Here is a 17,861-nt window from a genome sequence, read left to right on the forward strand (position 1 = left end):
TGGAGTGTCCCTTTAATAAAATAAACCCACCCAGTATAACTAACTGTAACCTAACCTACACAGTGCATCTAACGTGTGTGGGAGCCTGGAGTGTCCCTTTAATAATATAAACCCACCCAGTATAACTAACTGTAACCTAACCTACACAGTGCACCTAACGTGTGAGGGAGCCTGGAGTGTCCCTTTAATAATATAAACCCACCCAGTATAACTAACTGTAACCTAACCTACACAGTGCACCTAACGTGTGAGGGAGCCTGGAGTGTCCCTTTAATAATATAAACCCACCCAGTATAACTAACTGTAACCTAACCTACACAGTGCACCTAACGTGTGTGGGAGCCTGGAGTGTCCCTTTAATAATATAAACCCACCCAGTATAACTAACTGTAACCTAACCTACACAGTGCACCTAACGTGTGTGGGAGCCTGGAGTGTCCCTTTAATAATATAAACCCACCCAGTATAACTAACTGTAACCTAACCTACACAGTGCATCTAACGTGTGTGGGAGCCTGGAGTGTCCCTTTAATAATATAAACCCACCCAGTATAACTAACTGTAACCTAACCTACTGTCAGGATCGGGTCAGGGATCCAACACGCAGAGTACAAAGAGTAGCAGATACGTATACCGGTCCTTAGAATGGCCGGACTTAACGTAAAACTACGATAGAATGGTCAGAGACAAGCCGAGGTCGAGGGAACGAGAAGACAGGTAAGCGAGAGACAAGCCGGGTCAAGGATAACAGAAAGACAGGAGAGTAAATACCAAAGCCGGATCAGAACCAAAAGGCAAGAGAATAACAAAGCACTGTGTGACTAGGCAGACTAGAACCACGACAGGGCAATGAGTAAATGAGAGAGCCACTGTTAAGTATCCTGGTTAGGGAGAGAAGACACGCCTCCGGCGAGTCCTGATTCGTCTCCCGAGATTTGAGTGACAGGACGTTCCGGGTTGGCGTCATGACGTCGACCTCCGGTCCTCCTGCTATAAAAGGAAGTGACTCCCTCGCGGCCGGCGTTAGCAAGGCCGAGTGAACCGCGAGGGGACGAGGAGACATGCCGTCCGGACGGATAAACTTCTAAGTCTCTACCTCTCTCAGAGGTAGAGGCTTCAGGTACCCTGACAGTACCCCCCCTCTCAGATACGCCCACCGGGCGGAAGGAGCCGGGGCGAGATGGAAAGCGGGAGTGAAATGCCCTGTGAAGGCGAGGAGCATGAACATCCTCTTGTGGTACCCAACTCCTCTCCTCAGGACCATAACCCTTCCAGTCAACCAAATATTGTACTCTCCCCCGGGAGACACGAGAATCAATAATGGAGTTAACCTCATACTCCTCCTGACCCTCCACCTGAACAGGGCGCGGAGGGGCGATTGTGGAGGAGAATCTGTTACAGATTAGAGGTTTCAGCAATGACACGTGAAAGGAGTTCGGGATGCGTAAAGTAGCTGGGAGAGCTAGACGATACGCCACTGGGTTAATTCGAGTCAAGATCCTGTAGGGGCCAATATAACGAGGAGCGAATTTCATGGAAGGAACTTTAAGGCGAATATTCCTAGTACTCAACCAAACTCTATCGCCTGGAACAAAATTCGGAGCCGCCCTTCTACGTTTGTCAGCATGTTTCTTAACCAGCATAGAATTGTGTAGAAGAATCTGTCGAGTCTGATCCCACAACTTCCTCAAATTGGCCACATGGACATCAACCGACGGCACTCCTTGGGAAGGAGAAATCGAGGGAAGAATAGATGGATGAAAGCCATAGTTCATGAAGAAGGGGCTTGAATGCGTAGAGTCACAAACGAGATTGTTGTGCGCAAACTCCGCCCAAGGAATCAAACCGACCCAATCGTCCTGGTGTTCGGAAACAAAACAACGTAAGTATTGCTCAATCTTCTGGTTGGTTCGTTCGGCAGCTCCGTTAGACTGAGGATGATAGGCGGACGAAAAATTCAATTTGATGCCTAATTGAGAACAGAACGATCTCCAAAAACGTGAAACAAATTGGGAGCCTCTATCAGAAGTGATCTCCGAAGGAATCCCATGCAAGCGAAAAATCTCTTTAGCAAAGATCTCCGCCAATTCAGGAGAAGTCGGGAGTTTAGGCAACGGTACGAAATGTGCCATCTTGGTAAACCTATCGACTACGGTGAGGATAACAGTGTGCCTTTTAGAAACAGGCAAATCCACAATAAAGTCCATTGCCACACAGGACCAAGGTTTGTCAGGAATTTCCAGAGGTTGTAGAAGGCCACAAGGAAGCGAATGCGGTAGTTTAGTTTTAGTACAGACCTCACAAACTCCGATAAAATCCTTAATATCCTTCCGTAACGAAGGCCACCAGAAATCCTTGGAGATCAAAGAATACGTCTTGCGAACACCCGGATGACCAGCCACCTTACTCTCGTGAAGACACTGTAAGAGCTCCAATTGGAGTTCAGGAGGAACGAAATGTCTGGAAGCCGGAGTCAGTCTAGGTGCCAGATGCTGCAAGCTCCTTATCTGATCAAGTAGCGGAGAATGGACTTTGAGAGTAGTGTTAGCGATAATGTTACACTTGGGTACTATAGAGGACAAAACCGGCTCAGATACGGCAGCAGGTTCATATTGGCGGGACAAGGCATCGGCTTTAGAATTCTTAGAACCTGGCCTATATGTGAGTACGTAGTTGAAGTGAGTGAGGAATATGGACCAACGAGCCTGTCTAGATGATAGTCGTTTAGCCTCCCCAATATAGGATAAGTTTTTATGATCTGTCAAAATAGTAACAGGATGCAAAGTACCCTCCAATAAATGTCTCCACTCCTTTAAGGCCATTATAACCGCTAGTAGTTCCCTGTCACCAATGTCATATCTGCTTTCAGTACCTGACAATTTTTTGGAAAAGTATCCACAAGGATGTAATGGTTTATCTACACCCAACCTTTGGGACAGAACAGCACCTATACCTGTCTCAGAAGCGTCAACTTCGAGTAGGAAAGGTAGTGTAGTATCAGGGTGAACTAAAATTGGTGCGGAAGCAAACAGCTCCTTGAGTGTCTTAAAAGCCAGAAGTGCTTCAGTAGACCAATTCTTAGTATCAGCCCCTTGTTTGGTCATATTGGTGATGGGAGCAATGATAGAGGAATATCCCTTAATGAAACGTCTGTAGTAATTGGAGAAACCAATAAATCTCTGGATAGCCTTGAGACCCTTAGGTAAAGGCCAATCTAATATGGATTGGAGCTTCTCCGGATCCATTTCAAACCCCTCCCCAGAAATCACATAACCAAGAAAGGTAGTTTGGGATTGGTCAAAGCTGCATTTCTCTAGTTTGCAGTATAAGCCATGCTGAAGAAGTTTGTGTAAAACCCTTCTGACTTGTCCGTGGTGAGTTTCAATATCCCTGGAATGTATAAGTATATCATCAAGGTATACAATCACACAGTCATCTTGAAACTCCCTAAGAACCTCATTAATAAGGTCCTGAAATACCGCCGGGGCATTGCAGAGACCAAAAGGCATTACAGTATACTCATAGTGCCCATAACGAGTATTGAATGCAGTTTTCCACTCGTCTCCGTCGTGAATTCTCACCAAATTATAAGCACCTCTAAGGTCTAACTTAGTGAAAATCTTAGAACTTTTTAATCGATCAAAAAGCTCGGTGATCAAGGGAATCGGATATACATTTCTAATGGTTATCTTGTTAAGACCTCGGTAGTCAATGCAGGGTCTTAAAGAACCATCCTTCTTTTTAACAAAAAAAAATCCAGCCCCAGCAGGAGAGGAGGATCTTCTAATGAACCCCTTGTCTAGGTTTTCACGAATATATTCCTCTAGAACTAAGTTTTCATTCGTAGACAAAGGGTATACATGACCCCTGGGGGGCATAGTACCAGAAAGTAAATTAATTTTGCAATCAAAAGGCCTATGTGGTGGTAAGGTATCAGCCTTTCCTTTGTCAAATACTGCCTTTAAATCTTGATACAAGGACGGTATCTGTACTTTGGTAGAGTCGGTAGCGTTATTAAGTGCGTTGACACTACAAAGAGGTGACACTTTCTTTAAACAATTCTCTTGACAATCCTGACCCCACGAAACTATTTCCCCTGATCTCCAATCTATAACGGGGTTATGTCTCTTAAGCCAGGAGTATCCCAGGACTATGGGAACAGAAGGAGATGAAATGAGTAGTAGGGATATTTCCTCCTTGTGTAGAATACCAGTAGTTAAGTAAAGAGGTGTGGTCTCCCGGAAATTCACAGGCTCAACTAAAGGTCTACCATCAATGGCCTCAACAGCCAAGGGTGTCTTCCTTAACTGGGATGGGATAGTGTGTTTGGTGAGAAACTTTTGGTCGATAAAACTCTCAGCAGCGCCGGAGTCTATCAATGCCATAGTCTCTAAAGTTCCCTTTTCCCAAGTTAAAGAGACCGGTAATAGGAGTCTATGTTCTTTGTAGTTATGAGTAGAGGACAAAATCGAAACACCCAAGGTCTGTCCTCTAGAGAAACTTAGGTGCGAGCGTTTCCCGGACGACTGGGACAGCTCCAACGTACATGACCTCTGGCCCCACAATACATACACAGTCCCTCCCTTCTCCTGTACTGTCTCTCCTCCTCTGACAGACGAGTAAGGCCTAACTGCATAGGTTCTGAAACCTGTGGAGTTTTGGTTTCAGAAATTTGAAATGATGGTGCTAGTCTAAAGGAAGATTTACCGGTTCTATCTCGAGTATTCTGCCTCTCCCTTAGACGTTCGTCAATACGAGAGATAAAGGAAATTAAGTCTTCCAGGTTCTCGGAAAGCTCTCTTGTCGCTACCTCATCAAGTATTACATCGGATAATCCATTTAAAAATACGTCTATATAGGCCTGTTCATTCCAATTTACCTCTGCCGCCAAAGACCTGAACTCTAGTGCGTAATCCACAAGTGTTTGGTTGTCTTGTCTAAGGCGCAACAGTAATCTGGCTGCATTGACCCTCCTGCCAGGGGGATCAAAAGTTCTTTTAAAAGCAGCTACAAAGGCATTATAGTTATAGACTAATGGATTATCATTCTCCCACAACGGATTAGCCCATCTCAGAGCTTTCTCAATGAGTAAGGTAATAATAAATCCCACTTTTGCCCTATCAGTAGGGTAGGAACGGGGCTGTAGTTCGAAATGGATACTGATCTGGTTCAAAAACCCACGACACCTCTCAGGAGAACCAGCATAACGTACAGGTGAGGTAACTCGGGAAGAAGCACCTACAGTAGCTACCTCTAGCCCTGAACCCACAGAAGAAGCAGACGTATTACGCATCTCCTCAGGTGGATTAATAGGACGTGATAGCAGCGCCTGTAGTGCTAGAGCCATCTGATCCATCCTATGATCCATGGCGTCAAACCTAGGATCAGGGGAACCAAGCTGACAATTTGTACCTGCAGGATCCATGGCCCTGTCGTAATGTCAGGATCGGGTCAGGGATCCAACACGCAGAGTACAAAGAGTAGCAGATACGTATACCGGTCCTTAGAATGGCCGGACTTAACGTAAAACTACGATAGAATGGTCAGAGACAAGCCGAGGTCGAGGGAACGAGAAGACAGGTAAGCGAGAGACAAGCCGGGTCAAGGATAACAGAAAGACAGGAGAGTAAATACCAAAGCCGGATCAGAACCAAAAGGCAAGAGAATAACAAAGCACTGTGTGACTAGGCAGACTAGAACCACGACAGGGCAATGAGTAAATGAGAGAGCCACTGTTAAGTATCCTGGTTAGGGAGAGAAGACACGCCTCCGGCGAGTCCTGATTCGTCTCCCGAGATTTGAGTGACAGGACGTTCCGGGTTGGCGTCATGACGTCGACCTCCGGTCCTCCTGCTATAAAAGGAAGTGACTCCCTCGCGGCCGGCGTTAGCAAGGCCGAGTGAACCGCGAGGGGACGAGGAGACATGCCGTCCGGACGGATAAACTTCTAAGTCTCTACCTCTCTCAGAGGTAGAGGCTTCAGGTACCCTGACACCTACACAGTGCATCTAACGTGTGTGGGAGCCTGGAGTGTCCCTTTAATAATATAAACTCACCCAGTATAACTAACTGTAACCTAACCTACACAGTGCATCTAACGTGTGTGGGAGCCTGGAGTGTCCCTTTAATAAAATAAACCCACCCAGTATAACTAACTGTAACCTAACCTACACAGTGCATCTAACGTGTGTGGGAGCCTGGAGTGTCCCTTTAATAATATAAACCCACCCAGTATAACTAACTGTAACCTAACCTACACAGTGCATCTACCATGTGTGTGGGAGCCTGGAGTGTCCCTTTAATAATATAAACCCATCCAGTATAACTAACTGTAACCTAACCTACACAGTGCACCTAACGTGTGAGGGAGCCTGGAGTGTCCCTTTAATAATATAAACCCATCCAGTATATCTAACTGTAACCTAACCTACACAGTGCACCTAACGTGTGTGGGAGCCTGGAGTGTCCCTTTAATAATATAAACTCACCCAGTATAACTAACTGTAACCTAACCTACACAGTGCATCTAACGTGTGTGGGAGCCTGGAGTGTCCCTTTAATAAAATAAACCCACCCAGTATAACTAACTGTAACCTAACCTACACAGTGCATCTAACGTGTGTGGGAGCCTGGAGTGTCCCTTTAATAATATAAACCCACCCAGTATAACTAACTGTAACCTAACCTACACAGTGCACCTAACGTGTGAGGGAGCCTGGAGTGTCCCTTTAATAATATAAACCCACCCAGTATAACTAACTGTAACCTAACCTACACAGTGCACCTAACGTGTGAGGGAGCCTGGAGTGTCCCTTTAATAATATAAACCCACCCAGTATAACTAACTGTAACCTAACCTACACAGTGCACCTAACGTGTGTGGGAGCCTGGAGTGTCCCTTTAATAATATAAACCCACCCAGTATAACTAACTGTAACCTAACCTACACAGTGCATCTAACGTGTGTGGGAGCCTGGAGTGTCCCTTTAATAATATAAACCCACCCAGTATAACTAACTGTAACCTAACCTACACAGTGCATCTAACGTGTGTGGGAGCCTGGAGTGTCCCTTTAATAATATAAACTCACCCAGTATAACTAACTGTAACCTAACCTACACAGTGCATCTAACGTGTGTGGGAGCCTGGAGTGTCCCTTTAATAAAATAAACCCACCCAGTATAACTAACTGTAACCTAACCTACACAGTGCATCTAACGTGTGTGGGAGCCTGGAGTGTCCCTTTAATAATATAAACCCACCCAGTATAACTAACTGTAACCTAACCTACACAGTGCATCTACCATGTGTGTGGGAGCCTGGAGTGTCCCTTTAATAATATAAACCCATCCAGTATAACTAACTGTAACCTAACCTACACAGTGCACCTAACGTGTGAGGGAGCCTGGAGTGTCCCTTTAATAATATAAACCCATCCAGTATAACTAACTGTAACCTAACCTACACAGTGCACCTAACGTGTGTGGGAGCCTGGAGTGTCCCTTTAATAATATAAACCCACCCAGTATAACTAACTGTAACCTAACCTACACAGTGCATCTAACGTGTGTGGGAGCCTGGCGTGTCCCTTTAATAATATAAACCCACCCAGTATAACTAACTGTAACCTAACCTACACAGTGCATCTAACGTGTGTGGGAGCCTGGAGTGTCCCTTTAATAATATAAACCCATCCAGTATAACTAACTGTAACCTAACCTACACAGTGCACCTAACGTGTGTGAGAGCCTGGAGTGTCCCTTTAATAATATAAACCCATCCAGTATAACTAACTGTAACCTAACCTACACAGTGCACCTAACGTGTGTGGGAGCCTGGAGTGTCCCTTTAATAATATAAACCCACCCAGTATAACTAACTGTAACCTAACCTACACAGTGCATCTAACGTGTGTGGGAGCCTGGCGTGTCCCTTTAATAATATAAACCCACCCAGTATAACTAACTGTAACCTAACCTACACAGTGCACCTAACATGTGTTGGAGCCTGGAGTGTCCCTTTAATAATATAAACCCACCCAGTATAACTAACTGTAACCTAACCTACACAGTGCATCTAACGTGTGTGGGAGCCTGGAGTGTCCCTTTAATAATATAAACTCACCCAGTATAACTGTAACCTAACCTACACAGTGCATCTAACGTGTGTGGGAGCCAGGAGTATCCCTTTAATAATATAAACCCACCCAGTATAACTGTAACCTAACCTACACAGTGCATCTAACGCGTGTGGGAGCCTGGAGTGTCCCTTTAATAATATAAACCCACCCAGTATAACTAACTGTAACCTAACCTACACAGTGCATCTAACGTGTGTGGGAGCCTTGAGTGTCCCTTTAATAATATAAACCCACCCAGTATAACTAACTGTAATCTAACCTACACAGTGCATCTAACGTGTGTGGGAGCCTGGAGTGTCCCTTTAATAATATAAACCCACCCAGTATAACTATCTGTAACCTAACCTACACAGTGCATCTAACGTGTGTGGGAGCCAGGAGTATCCCTTTAATAATATAAACCCACCCAGTATAACTGTAACCTAACCTACACAGTGCATCTAACGCGTGTGGGAGCCTGGAGTGTCCCTTTAATAATATAAACCCACCCAGTATAACTAACTGTAACCTAACCTACACAGTGCATCTAACGTGTGTGGGAGCCTTGAGTGTCCCTTTAATAATATAAACCCACCCAGTATAACTAACTGTAATCTAACCTACACAGTGCATCTAACGTGTGTGGGAGCCTGGAGTGTCCCTTTAATAATATAAACCCACCCAGTATAACTATCTGTAACCTAACCTACACAGTGCATCTAACGTGTGTGGGAGCCTGGAGTGTCCCTTTAATAATATAAACCCACCCAGTATAACTAACTGTAACCTAACCTACACAGTGCACCTAACGTGTGTGGGAGCCTGGAGTGTCCCTTTAACAATATAAACCCACCCAGTATAACTATCTGTAACCTAACCTACACAGTGCATCTAACGTGTGTGGGAGCCTGGAGTGTCCCTTTAATAATATAAACCCACCCAGTATAACTATCTGTAACCTAACCTACACAGTGCATCTAACGTGTGTGGGAGCCTGGAGTGTCCCTTTAATAATATAAACCCACCCAGTATAACTAACTGTAACCTAACCTACACAGTGCACCTAACGTGTGTGGGAGCCTGGAGTGTCCCTTTTATAATATAAACCCACCCAGTATAACTAACTGTAACCTAACCTACACAGTGCATCTAACGTGTGTGGGAGCCTGGAGTGTCCCTTTAATAATATAAACCCACTCAGTATAACTAACTGTAACCTAACCTACACAGTGCACCTAACGTGTGTGGGGGATTCTGACATTAACAGAAATGGAAGTTTGCATGTAAGGCTAGCATTAAAGGAGAGTTGGCTAGTAGAACTGACATTAAGAGAAGATCTTATTAATTTATAAACATAAGGTCTTCTTGATCTTCCAGTAAACGTCTTGTCTCACCAGCAACAGGAGTGAATTACATGAAATTGAAGATACGTTTCTGACATAAAAGTGGGTTTTGATGTTTGAATATTTAATCCCAGGGCAGCGGAAAGGCATCGTGTTATGTTTATTTTTCGTCATGTTTTTACACCAGATTTTGTTTTTCATGTTTCACAAGCTATTTGATGTTAACACTGCATATTTTTTCAGGCTCTTTGCATTCTAAAATTTTGAAATATTTAAAAGCTATAAATGCAAAAAAATAAAAAAACTGTTAGATTTTAAATGATTACAGCTGTGATCTAGGGGTTCATTCTCACTTTGAGATTTTTAGGCCAAAGAAGATGATAAGAAATATTAAGGGGACACTTCAGTCTGTTAGACACGTAGGGTAGCTTAGGTTACACTATGTCAAACTGAGTTAAACTACCCAGTATAACTAACTGTAACCTAAACCATACCTAATGTTTATGTGGGAGCCTGGAGTGTCCCTTTAATAATATAAACCCACCCAGTATAACTTACTGTAACCTAAGCTACACAGTGCACCTAACGTGTGTGGGAGCCTGGAGTGTCCCTTTAATAATATAAACCTACTCAGTATAACTAACTGTAACCTGACCTACACAGTGCATCTAATGTGTGTGGGAGCCTGCAGTGTCCCTTTAATAATATAAACCCACCCAGTATAACTTACTGTAACCTAAGCTACACAGTGCGCCTAACTTGTGTGGGAGCCTGGAGTGTCCCTTTAATAATATAAACCCACCCAGTATAACTAACTGTAACCTGACCTACACAGTGCATCTAACGTGTGTGGGAGCCTGGAGTGTCCCTTTAAGAATATAAACCCACCTAGTATAACTGTAACCTAACCTACACAGTGCACCTAACGTGTGTGGGAGCCTGGAGTGTCCCTTTAATAATATAAACCCACCCAATATAACTAACTGTAACCTAACCTACACAGTGCATCTAACGTGTGTGGGAGCCTGGAGTGTCCCTTTAATAATATAAACCCACCCAGTATAACTGTAACCTAACCTACACATTGCATCTAACATGTGTGGGTGCCTTTACAAGATGTGCGCGACATACTTCCCAAACTTTCCAGGTTGAGCAGGACAGTCTAAAATCGGAGGGCCTAACCTGCCATTTTGAATTTGTTCCCTACTGTCCCCAAAAATTGTTACGAAAAAGCAAAGCATAAGTGAATGGTTAGACACACTTGCTCGAGTTGAGTTGGCTGGGGATGCCATGTAATGCATTCCTATAAGGACAGAAATTCCATCTTTTGTGTGTGGCTCCCACCCTTTTGTGCATCAGCAGTGACACTTGCACACTTGCACACCTCTCTATAGGCCTACCAACCACTCTTGACCTCAAGCCTCCTGATGTTGGCAGATATGATGCCAAGCAGTCAGTGAGTTAGTGATGTTTGCCCAAGACAGGAAGTGGGTTAAAAAGATTTGTGTCTGAAAGTGGGTTAACTAGATGTATACCGAGGTAAGAAGTGGGTTAACTAGACATATGCCCAATCTTGAAGAGGGTTAACTAGATGCGTGCCAAGACAGGAAGTGGGTAAGCTAGACAAATGCCCAGACAGGAAGTGGCCTACGTTCATGTAAGTCAGCCACCTGTGACACCAGCATGTTGATACACAATGGCAGATGGGTTAAATACATTCTTAAAAATTAGTACACATTGCTGCAGCACGTTAAAGTCACAATCTATAGACTAAAGTCTTTCTTTCTTATTGCTTTAAAGGTCATGGGCAGAAAATGGACTCACCTTCTTGAAAAAGTTGTTTAGCATAAGATGGTTCTGTGCCCTGAGCTTGGAAAAACGCATAGATACATTTCCTGACGAGGTCCTCCCACCCCGAGCTGCCAGACGCTCTCAGAGAACTTGTGTCGATGGAGATGATTTTTCCTGAAATAAAAGAAATACATATTCCTAAATGTATATTTATATAGAAATTTTACAGACATAATATCGACTATCTATTTTTTATTGAGCAGCACATGGCCCATTAATTTGTCTTTATGGAAAATGTAAGTTTTGGGAAAAATGGCAAACTGTCTTATTTAATCGCACATAATCACACTTAACATGCTCTTTCGCGCATTTTGTTATTTTTATGCAATCTGTGAATGGTGGGGCTGAGCTTTCCAATTGACTGTTTACACAACCTTACCTAAACCTTGTCAGGTGGCCAAAAATAACACAGAGGAATGCAGTTCTATTAGGCCTCATCACATGTGCAGTAAAATGCCTTATCAATGAGAGATTTCCAGCATACTGCACAGTTGGTCAACAAGGTGTGAACACTAAATAGACCAGGGCCTTAATAGCATGTGCAAGACAGACAGGTTGGTTCCGATGTTATAGGCCCGCCCCGGAATGCCATCTTGTATCTCTGCGGATTCTATGTGACCAGGTTTTCAATTGGGATTGAACCTCATTAATGAACACAGAAAAACCTGTTGGAATATGTAAATTCAGAATTTATGGTATGAGCAGCCTATGTGGGGAACTTGTTCTACCAGTGTGTGTGAGTACAACATTCGGTGAATACGTACATTATGTTCCAGTAACAAGAGACTATAAATGAAAAATCTGGGGGTGCTCAGTGCTTCCCTAAATAATGATTTTTAGTGTTGTTTTTTTAGAGTCTTCTGAGATTTAGAAGGGTTACATTATCATCTCATGTTGGAAGAATGTAGGCTGGAGTTATGTTCCCCAGAGTTCGCAGATATATCATGTTATTGTCCTCTATGTGGACATTAGACAAGTGATATTTTATTACATCTTACTTGGTCAAAGCAAGAGGAAACTGTAACTTTAAACCTACTGCATCCCATCAAGAAGAGTTGGAGTCCACTCACTCAGCTATCAAGCCATATTCACTGACACTAGAGCAAGCTAGGGTTGTTAAAATGTCTTCGCCTCCAGGGGAACTATCTAATCCCCATTAATCATTATGGTTGCCCTAGCAGGTGGTCTATTTGTTCTATTGTCAATCCCCCTCACATTGGTTGCTAAAAATGTAACTCTCTATGGAATATGTTCCTTGTTCAATACAGCATTATGCTGTGTGACCCAACTCTTTGCCCTATTGGCCACAAAAAAGCGTATTGTGCCAAATAAATGGGTTCAAGCTGCGGCTTACAATATGTCAGTTCATTTTTATCATTGTGTATCTTGAGCCCAATCACTTTAGGCTTTACAGCAAAACTAAATAGCTGATTCACACTACAGTGGGGTATTGTGGTGTGCTAAGCTGTGAAAGTCACGGAGGGCTATGTAGATCGAGAAATAAGAGCCACTAAGAGCGATTAAGACCAGGTGCCTTTGTGTGGTCTTTGGGTCTGCCACATTAGGCTTTCCATTAGAGTACTATTCCTGATATCTACTATATTTTCTGTAATTATCCCCTCGTTCTCCACCTCCCATCTTCCAACTATACTCTTCTCAGGCTATTCAATAAACATTCTTTGTCAACCATATATAATTGTAAAATGCATTTCGAGCATTCTATTAGGACAGTCTTGACATGTCTAATAATTTAAGAAATCTACTTTTTAAATTGTTTGTTTTAGGGGGGGGGGAGTTTCAGCAAAATAATTACAATGTTTGGATTGTTGACTTTAATAATTACCCTTAATTTCACTTAGACCTTAAAATAGTCTACATTGACTTACACCAGGGGCTTTGCAAACACCAAGAATCTCTCTTAAAATATTGCCGTGACCTAAAGAATCTTGGAATGAATCCCAACAATTTCTAATTAGCTTTTCTTCCTCCTGAAGTAGATTAAACCTGATTAAAAATAACCACTGGAGGAATCTATTAGGAGGCTTAACACACACACACAAAAAAACAAACCAAAACACGAACTTTTAAGAATGAGAAACACAATTTTCTTTGTATCAACTAGTTAGTAAATGGGTAAATATAAACAGCTCGATATCACCTGTATTAACCTCTAAAGGACACAACTTCTGAAATAAAAGGGTATTGTGACGGAATATTTCCGCCACGTGTCCTTAAGGGGTTAATATCACCTTTATGAAAGTGTGGGTATAACCAATAGGGAGATTGTGAAACAGCCTTTGCATTTTTTTATGGTAGTTTTCTACTTTATTATTATTAAAAGATTTATACTTTCATATTTAACTTTTTAGTTTGTGATATTTCATTGAGAGCGCACACACCTTTTGGTTTATTGTGAGTTAATTGCTCAATTCAGTCGCTTGATGGTGTTTTGTTGCTGCCCCTTTTTAATTATATTGATTTATAGTATAGTTGTACCGTTTTATATATTTCATTCGCATAAAGTACGAATAGGAGAATCTGATGGGTGAGATATTTTTTTCAGCTCTATTTTACAATGTCACTACCGTGTCACCTCGTTGTACTTATACCGTGCCTGGTCTCATCAAGCCCGTCCACTGCTCATCAATGATGAAATCTTTTCATTCCAGGGGGGTAACAGTTTCTTCAAGTGCAGTAATGGTCGAATGCAAGAAACAATACACTCGTTGAGAAAATGTCATAGATTGGACTCATAATGTGAGTCTTGGCTGAAAGTTATCTGCATAAATCTATAGAACGAATGCTCTGAATCACCCAAGGCTGCGTTCTTCTTTCAACACAGGAAAATGCATGACCATCAAGACAAGAGTGATACATTCTTGGCAGCAATAGGTATATAGAACCCTGGTGGCCTTTGACTGTAACCGTTTGCGAGCTAAAAAATCTACTATTCTACAAAAAAATTTTTACGGAACTACTGGCCATAACTGTCAGCCCACATTAACAACAGCATGACTTACTGCACCCCTTCAGTAGCATCGGGGTGCAGAGCTCCCTCTCTAAACAAAATTAGTACTTTGTAACAGTTAATATAATGTATACATAATATATACGCAGCACTGCATTTTATGGTGGTGCAAAATAAAATGCTGAAAACAATATATGCACACATAGGACAGCGCAAGAAAACTACACACAATCGAACAAAAACAAACAGACACAACGAACGTCTGGCAATGACGGATTTAACTATCGACACACTACGGGTAGCACAGAATTCTGGCAGCCGTAAGTTTAAATACAGCAAGCCAGAGGAGGATGTGAGCTCTTGTCGGTGAAGCTGCCAGCCTTTCATGTGGCAGTGAAGAGTTCTCATATTACAGTCCAGTTCCCTGCCAGGCCGCACTTGCAATCCCCCTATCTGTGCCAGGTTCAGCGACAGATGATGAAGCGATTTCTTCACAAACTTGCACGGAAAGCAGACCTCTAATAGGACCTCCTGCTGACATCATTTCAGGAAATTTGCACTTTACCAGAACACCATATTCACGCATAGCTCATTTTATTAGATTTGCATCCACAATATTATTTTTTTTTTTTTTTATATATATAAGATAAACATGTATTCAATATGGAATCATCAAATACATTTATTTTACTTCTCAAACCAAAAAGTGTTTTGTTGAAAATGAACAAAGGGCAGTCCATTGTGGTTACTGTGTGTGCATTCAGGCACACGCAGATATCGTATAGCAATAGTTGATAACGATGTGCACGTTGATCAAGGATGCTGCAGATGTTTTTACATTGGATTCTATTTCAGAATGTTGACATGAAAATGGGAATCTAACGGCAACTTTTACCTTGGAGTACTTGGTTAGACCACTTTATCTCCTAACCTTTGACGGCACGGCTGTGTCGTTCAGTTCTTATCATTCTTGGCCAGGCCTTGCCCTAATCCAGATGGTCCTAGCCCAAACAGCAATATTTCCAACAATTCAACTGATTCATTCCTATTGAAAACATTTTTAAGACTTTCAATGCCACTAAATGTGATGAAGGCATTGCTGAAATTCTAATGCATTCTGGTGAATTGATTAAGAAGTTTCAATCCCATATTTGAGGTTACTCATTAGAAAGGCATTCTAGATATATTAGTTTGTTGCTTTAGGGTCTAAATTCCCATTAAACGCCAAGTGACTTTCCATGTGAGCTTTTTATATAGACTAAGACCTTAATCACATTATGCACTTGTATTCAATCACAAGCTGTGAACGGATTCACTTGTATTAATTAGACTATTTCTGATTTCTCTTTTCACAGGCATTAAACAATGTTTAATTGCTTATTAAAATAAGGAGGCAAGCCATAAACCATAGAGATCTTTCTCTAATTAGTTAGAAGGCAGACATTTTATGTTTACAGTCAGAGCAAGGAATGGCCAAGCCGTCTACTCAGAGACATTGATGGCAGCATTTAATTATTAAAAGGCGAAGTGGGCTTGTAAAGACTTTATTCCACAAACCAGGTGATAATGATAGTCAACTTCAGCTAGTTATAAACATATATCTTCAAAAACAATTCTTGGCGAATCTCTGCAGATAAACCTTTCAAAACATATACTTAACAAAACATCTCTCCTGCCTTCCAAGATTCCAAGTCTTCAAATGAGTGTCTGACTACAGCGGCCTTGTGTGTAGTTTTGCCTTAGCAAGGCGACAGGAGAAGGTGTACAGGACCTTGGTACCTTAAGCTTGAAGGGAGCCAGTAAATACATATTATTAATAGACAACTCACTTGACTAGACTGCAGTGCTCTCCAACATTTTAAAGCCACAACAAAAGAAGTTTGATATCTTAAAACCATTGCAGTCAATACTATGGATGCTAATGTAGACAGCAAGAGAATTATGTAATTGTGTAACAGTAAACATCAAATCCGTTTAGGCAATATTCCCCTTTCAGATATAAAGGCAGCTACTGTAGAACACCAAACTCCCGAATTTGATACAAGGGAATGCACCAAACTCCCGAACTGCATACAAGGGAATAAGGTAGCACTCCAAACTCCCGAACAGGAAAAGCTCCCAAGCGGCTTACACTCCTGGCAATCAGTTTCTAACAGCATACAGTAAATCCCCCCCAAAGACGAGACAGAGCTCCGTGTTGAGGGTCAAGCAGTGGTCTGGTTTATTCAGGGCTACCTGCCCAGTATTTATGCAGGTCTCCCACCTGGTGGACACTCCCCTAGGGGACCAGATGGAAGACTGTATCACAGACAGACATGTATCACATTTCAGACACACAGAGGTAAAACATCCCCACAATGCATCCTAATTCCCTCCCTCTATCCTGGGGATAATTGAGAAGTAATCCAATTATCTCCCAGGGCAGAGGCAAGACTCCATTATACACGTGGGGACACAAAGACAGTAAAACACCTTAAAATACATAAAGTCACCTTTTATACATAAAACACAGACATTTCACATATCCCCAGATAGCTGGGATCTGAGCGCACAAAACTACCAAATAGCGCTCAGATCCTATTCACATAGTTCAATTGCCATAGAGCCAAAGTCTTTAATTACACAAATAGGCTCCATGGCATAGCTATCTGGGTTAACACATTCACAGAACACAAGTACCGAATGAACATGTGTTCAGTTTAAACTGCACGAAGAAGAACCAGGAGGCGGACAGCTCAGCGGTGTTCGTGCAACTAAGTGTCAGTTTTTAGATCCATGGTGTAAGCGCTGAACACCGCTGGCCGCTCGGGACTTTTAAAATGGCCGCCGCCACGTGTTCGGTAAACGAACAAAGACCACCCTGCATTCGTCAATTAAGCTGCGGTTAACCGCAGCTTCAGGGAGGTAAATTGGCGGCACACTCCAGCTCCCAGGTGGTCGCGCCTTCGGCAGTTTGTTCGGTAGATAAAATCTACCGAACACCCCGGCAGAAAGGCACGAATAAGCCTTTCTGCAGGGAAAATAAAGTCTTTTAAAGTCTGGTCCATAGTCCAAAGGCAGCAGGCGGGCAACCAGGCTTCTCCAATGCAATGTGGCGAGATTGCTCTCGTCACAACATCATTGCTTTCGTTATGTATAATTTAACTTAAGAGCAACTTTACAAAAGCCAGTAAATAAAGACACCATGCATATACGTTTCATGTATCTAGAAAATGTCGGTCATGCGGTAACATATGGAGGACAAGATCACCTACAGGTACTAAGAGGAGCAGGCAGAAAGAGGCTAAGCAAGTTATAAGAGCTTCCAAATCACACAGAAGAGAAAATAGCACAGTCAGTAAAAAAAGGGGGACAAAACCTTTTTTAGATACATAAATGAGAAAAGGAAAGTAAAACAAGGATTAGTTAGATTAAAAACAAAAGAAGGAAGGTATGTAGAAGAGGATAAAGGTCTAGCTGACTGCCTCAATGAATATTTTTGTTCAGTATTTACAGATGAAAATGAAGGAAAGGGGCCTCAGTTAGGAAAAGGGCCTAATCAGTCATTTGTTACATGTGAGTTTACAGAGGAAGAGGTTAT

General features: G+C 42.4%; 1 protein-coding gene across 6 annotated transcripts in view; it reads right to left on the minus strand.

The window, feature by feature from the left end:
• Window positions 1-17,861, minus strand: part of NCOA1 (nuclear receptor coactivator 1) — a 456,420-nt gene that overhangs the window by 74,709 nt on the left and 363,850 nt on the right. For all 6 annotated transcript variants that reach the window (XM_063441994.1, XM_063441997.1, XM_063441996.1 and 3 more), the window contains exon 8: window positions 11,287-11,427. In XM_063441994.1, the coding sequence (XP_063298064.1) occupies window positions 11,287-11,427 (141 nt within the window). The remainder of the gene's footprint in view (window positions 1-11,286; window positions 11,428-17,861) is intronic.

This window comes from Pelobates fuscus, chromosome 2, assembly GCF_036172605.1.
Source record: "Pelobates fuscus isolate aPelFus1 chromosome 2, aPelFus1.pri, whole genome shotgun sequence".
Taxonomy (NCBI): domain Eukaryota; kingdom Metazoa; phylum Chordata; class Amphibia; order Anura; family Pelobatidae; genus Pelobates; species Pelobates fuscus.